This window comes from Aptenodytes patagonicus, chromosome 2 (genome assembly GCF_965638725.1).
Source record: "Aptenodytes patagonicus chromosome 2, bAptPat1.pri.cur, whole genome shotgun sequence".
Lineage (NCBI taxonomy): Eukaryota > Metazoa > Chordata > Aves > Sphenisciformes > Spheniscidae > Aptenodytes > Aptenodytes patagonicus.
The window spans coordinates 115,239,017-115,245,016 of record NC_134950.1 but is presented as its reverse complement, the minus strand read 5'-3'; the positions used below and the strand labels follow the sequence as shown (position 1 = coordinate 115,245,016).

Here is a 6,000-nt window from a genome sequence, read left to right as displayed (position 1 = left end):
CAAAAAGAAACTCCTAGAGATCTTATCTTTGAAAGGTCAGATTTTTTTTTTTCCCCCTGTACTTAAATGAAATCATACACTACATGTAAATCATACACTTATTTTGTAAGTGTAAAGACCTACTCCTAACATTTAAAAATAAAGTTTCTGGATGAGTTTAACATGAGAAAAGCCCACCTTAAACTACTGCATTGTGAAGATCAATTGAGAAAATAACCAGTTTATAACAAGCTATGAATGTGCAACCATACAACCAAGGTAAATTGCCAATGTGTGGAATTAACAGTTAACGAGCTTGTTAATGTAATGTATGAGTCAGCAAACAGCCAGCTTCAAGTCCTGAAGCAGTTCCACTGAAAGCAGTCAGACTCCTATGGGTCTCAAGTTAAACAGTTCACTAATAGACTAAATCAGGACTAAAGTATTTCGGTGAGCTGAATTCAGAGCAATTCATCTTTCGTTACAATATCTAACCGTGAGCCTGATATGGCTCCAAACTGTAAAAGCACATTAACTGACAGCAAGCACAAATCTCCAAACTGTTTTTTTCCCTTCCCATTTTATTTCTCTTTTCTGTTCCAGAGTGAAGTAACAAGCTGAGCAAAGGAAGAGTGACATATGAATTGCATAACAAAGACTTACTAGGGAAAGATTTTCACATTTTCTCTTTCCCGAAAGTGTTCAGTAAGCTGCATAACTTATAGAAACCAGTTTTAAATCACAATCAGAATTATATACAGAAATGATGACTAACAGAAACTACAGTGGCTCTGCATGGTCCTAACAGAGGTGGTGTCACAGACTGGCATGGAGAACTAGGGGACTGCTATTTCTTCATCTCCAGGATTGCACTTCCTGGCCCTCGGTGTTTGGCACTGCATATGTTGCAGAACTGGACAGGAGATACCTAGAAATTAAAAACAAAACAAGAATCTTTTAGAGAGATGAAGCCACGTTAGCATGTGGGAAGATGAATGAAAAACACTACTATTCACAGTCAGGCTGTTCCCTACATAGGACTGTTATGGTTTAACCCGGCAGGCAGCTAAACACCACCCAGCCGTTAGCCCATTCCCCCCCAGTGAGATGGGGGAGAGAATCAGAAAAAAAATGTAAAACTCGTGGGTTGAGATAAAGACAATTTAATAGGACAGAAAAGGAAGGGAAAATAATAATAGTGATGATAAAAGAATATAAAAAACAAGGGATGCACAATGCAAGTGCTCACCACCTGCTGACCGATGCCCAGCCAGTCCCCGAGCAGCGGATGTGCCCCCCCCCGACCAACTCCCCCATTTGGGTCAGCTGTCCTGGTTGTGTCCCCTCCCAGCTTCTTCTGCACCTCCAGCCTCCTTGCTGGCAGGGCAGTATGAGAAGCTAAAAAGCCCTTGACTTAGTGTAAGCACTGCTCAGCAACAACTAAAACATCAGTGTGTTATCAACATTATTCTCATCCTAAATCCAAAACACAGCACTGTACCAGCTACTAGCAAGAAAATTAACTCTATCCCAGCCAAAACCAGGACAGACACATTCACGGCTAGGTGCAGGAAGGCAATATAGTGGAACACAATAAAGCAGGCTATTCTGGAGTCTGGAGTCAGAGAGCAATACACCGCACCGCTCACTCCAAGTGTATTACCACCACCCTCCCTCCAGGAGAGTAAGGTCAAATTTCCTCCAAACAAAAATGAAAAACACAGAGTAAAAAATGTCACTGATTATCTTCATAGATAAAGAAGAGAGCAAGTCACTTGGTCTGCTCCACTGACCACCAGATATCTTAGTTACAGCTCTGTCTTTGGATATTGCTCCACAGATTTCCAACAGCTGAGAATACGTCCTGAATACTGTCCCATCTGATATCAAATATGTGTTTATTGTTACTCCTGTGTTTAGCTCTGTGCGACGCTTTATGCATGCATTACTTTCCTTTCAGTATGTCACCAGTAACCAAATATCAGTAACACAACTGATTACCTAAGGCCAAGAAATACTATAGCAGTGAAGAATTTGGCTCAGGTATATGCAGATACCTGTGTATTCATATGTACTATAGAATATATATCATGTAATATCCATGTCACATTTAAAAATCCCATCTGACAAGTTACCCAGTCCCACCACTGTCCCAGCAAATTGAGAATGCTAGATAAATTTTAGGTTATTTCTCAAATAATAAAATTTGTGGTAAATATTGTTTGAATAAATATTTACTAGTTGTTGGGATTTCCTTTGCAATTGATCTAATTCATTAAGATTTTCATAACATATTTAAGTATACATGCTGTACCATATGGCTACAAGCACTTTGCTTGGTTACTTGCAGATTAAGTGATTCACCAAAGTTATTTTTTCACTAGATGTTCATTTTCAGAGCCAGATACAGAATCAGAAAAGCTTAAATTCCATTTTATTTGTGATTTTGTTACCATTCTCATGCTTTCATTCCTAAATTCAAAACTGGTTGTATCTAGAAGTTACTTTTTTGGTTTGTTTTCATTGGAGGGAAAAAAAAAACTCCCTGATGAAGAAAAACATATTCTGAGCAAAAAGATGATTACAAAGATATTTAAATATTCACTCTGAAATGAGTGGGGTTTTTTCTTCCAGGTCAGAATCATTTAATATGGTTCACTTGAGAAAATATCTTTATTCTTGTCTTTAATTAAACATACTTAAAGTGAGAGCTGCAACAGAAAAGAATTAATAAAAAAAATCAAAGAGGTCGTATTCCCTGTATGTCTCAAAGCTGCATTGCACATTCAGATTGCAGAAAGTGATAGAATACTTCTCAAACAGCAGCAATTTCTTTCTAAATTGGATGCACTTTAGTTGCAGTTGCCCTAAACACCCTTTCCCTAGTCACATACTACTACGGGGTATCAATCACAAATAGTTACTGTAATCATATTATAATTCCTGACAGACCCATACCCTTCTCCACAGTTAACAAAAGGAAAGAATTTGTCCTTTTATCTTTGGCAAAGGTGTCAGAGAGGTTAAGCTAGTTCCTTACTGTGTTGGATACCAGGAGGCACTCTTTGTGAAACATATGTCTGCAGTGGAACACTACCACGTTGAAGGACTTGGATGCATCTGGGAAAGAGAAAAAGTAAATTCATTACAACAGGGCAATGAAATAAGTGATTCAGTGGCTACAGCAGTATATGCCTGCATTCTATTATACACATAGAAACATCAAGTAACATCTATCAAATTAATTTCCAAATTATTCTGGCCCATTCATAAAAACCATGCAGAGTGATGGTTTCAGGTAATGTGTCCCGGTGATGGAATTACAAGACAATTTTATTCTGTGGCTTAAATGCTGTATACCTTTTCACCAGAAATTTTTCATGTCAATATGTGCTACATGCTAAATTTGGGGAGGGAGAAGAGTAAACTACCACCAGGTAATTCAGCCATTTTGAAGAAAAGTTAGCAAAAAACTTCTTGTGCTAGTGCGGGGAGAACCAGAACATTAAGCAGTTCTAGCGCCTACACTGCACGCCATGATCTTGAAATTTGGCAAGAAGCTGCCTAAGTGCATGATGTGCCTTTCAATTCCCACATGAATATTTAGCCCAATTAGAAGCCTACATACAACATCCACATATTCAAAGAATAACCACCTCATTCATCAGCATCATCCACATTCGATTCCTTGGCTCCCATTCCCTCGACACACATACCTCAAGGCACTAGCACATTCAGCTCTGCCAGGTTTCTATCACCATGTGACTGCTCTGGCCTGTACGCTGGTGCATGTGATCATAGTATAGTTGTTTTTATCTATTTATTTAAGTGAAAAATGGTAGAAACCAGATTAAAAATCTGTAAGTGATTCTACTGGGCTACGCACACTCGGTAAACAAAGAAAATAGGATCATTCATATACTTGGTCTTATGTATTCTTGTTTGAAGATGCCACAACAGATATTCTCCTGGTAAAACTATTTCTTCTTAAGATGCCCAACAACTATATTGATATTTCTGAACTACAGTTGCCTTGCAGAACGTACCTCTTCAAAATAATATCCTGAATTTCTAGTTTCAAGACTAACTTCAGAAGATGTTTTAAAACTACAGTCCGTTATAAGTTGTTTCAAAGATGACAGCAGTGACTGAAGCCAAGAGTTTTCCACCATTCAGACAAAAAGTATATTCCGTAAGACTTTATAATCTACAAGTTCAGTCTAAATCGTTCAACAGATTTGGACAAGATTTGGTGGCAACAGCTTAGTTTTGTGGTTCTAATAATTGAGAATACGTATGTTGATGGAATTAAAAGTTGCCTTCCACGTAACTCAAAACAGAAAATAAGAGTCAAAGATGAGTAAGAAAGAAAATCTGGGTTTACTGCAACAAAAAAGTTCAAATTAGACTCCACTCCCACGACAGAATTCATAAGCAAGCTTTGCACAGGAGACTGAAATTTATACAGTGATTACCAAGGGAGACTACTACACATTTCTATGAATAAAAGCAAACAGTAGTTCCTCTAAAAACAAACAAAAAAAATAGACAACCTCTTTCTCTTCTAGAAAAGCATCCTACCTGAAGGAAGTATTGGAGACAGGCATGATTCGCAGATATTCTCCTCTGGAAAAACAAAACAAAACAAACTTGTAACAGCTTTGTTAACAAACGTCAACATTTACTTTTTTATAAAGCAGGCATGAACATACTGCTCTTACAGAAAAGGAGCTTGGTCTTAAAGTATTTACTTAAGATGCCTGACAGCGTCTATTAAAAATTGAAGAGCAATACTGAAGCAGCATTTCTATTAACAGCATGAGAAATGTTTAGATCTTCCGATTCTCATGATAGCAGAACTGCAGGAGTGAGGCTGTCTAGGATCAGCACTGTAGAGGCACAAGGCAAACTGAAAAATAGGAGCATAGGATGGGTGCCTGATTTCTCTGCAGCATTTTGTAGCAACAGCTCTGATCCCCTGTCCTTCTGCCAGCTTTTGCCTCTTGGTATTAACACGTGGCTGGTGTGAATTACAGCGCTGCTCACATGCATCATTAGCACCTTGCAAAATATTTTCAACTATTTCTGAAAACTATCTTGTAGCCTTTGCTTTTGTTGCAGATTATTATTATCTGACTATCCGTGTTGGCACTGAACAGCATTTTTCACCTTTAAAGACAAACTGCAGGACACAATACATTACTGGCTACGCAGAGACTGATCAAGAGAAAAAGCTGCATGCTGGGTCTTGTAGTTTTTGAGATACAAGTAGTTCCTTTGCAAAGGGGAAAGCAGCTACTATCCTACTACACGCTACAAATAAGGTACAATATTCAGGCTTTTGGGCAGCTTCCAGAGTGGACCGTCATGTGGCTTGGGTCTATAAACCAAGTAAAAGACTTCAAAACGTTGAAAGTCACCACATTTCCTCTGTACCCACCGTCTACTAGAACACCCTTCATCTGAGTTCGATGCATTTTCTTCAATAAAGAAAGAGAATCAGCAACAAGTATCTTCTTGCAACCTTCCCGCAGCAAGATCTGTTGTGCAAAGAACACAAAATACAGCGGTTGTTGAATAGATGGGCATATCAGCTATCTTGGCAAGTCCCCACTGGGTTTCTGCTGCCACAGAGAGCACAAGGAATGTTTAAGACTTTTCAAGCTATTGTGAAGGAGGGAGAGGAAGAACCTCCTGTTACCACCACCTCTACCTAAATAAAAAACCCACATTATAAAAAAACCCAAAACACCAAAATTAAAAAAAAAAAAAATCCGTTACAAATATACTACTGTCATAAATTATTATCATCTTCCTATGAGCTTGTCTTAACAAAATACAATGGAGAGGGATTTTTACAGTGCCCCTCACAATTGGTTTCCAAACCATTTCAAAACTTCTTTAACCTGTATCTTTCCTGTCTTCTTTAGGAAAGGCATTTGATAATCATAAAACCTTCATAAACACAGCAAGTCAAAATCTATTTTGTTCAAACACGTTTCCTGCTGAGGTGTCATTTAG

The 6,000-nt window shown here is 38.2% G+C and overlaps 1 protein-coding gene across 1 annotated transcript in view; it reads right to left on the bottom strand.

Annotated features, from left to right (window-relative positions):
- Window positions 1-540: 540 nt before the first annotated feature.
- The window catches only part of VPS41 (VPS41 subunit of HOPS complex), a 115,163-nt gene continuing 109,703 nt past the window's right edge, over window positions 541-6,000 (bottom strand). Inside the window, exons 26-29 of the mRNA XM_076330788.1 lie at window positions 5,420-5,519; window positions 4,561-4,605; window positions 3,020-3,099; window positions 541-907 (exon numbers count right to left, since the gene is read on the bottom strand). Of these exons, the coding sequence (XP_076186903.1) occupies window positions 827-907; window positions 3,020-3,099; window positions 4,561-4,605; window positions 5,420-5,519 (306 nt within the window). The 3' untranslated portion in view covers window positions 541-826. The remainder of the gene's footprint in view (window positions 908-3,019; window positions 3,100-4,560; window positions 4,606-5,419; window positions 5,520-6,000) is intronic.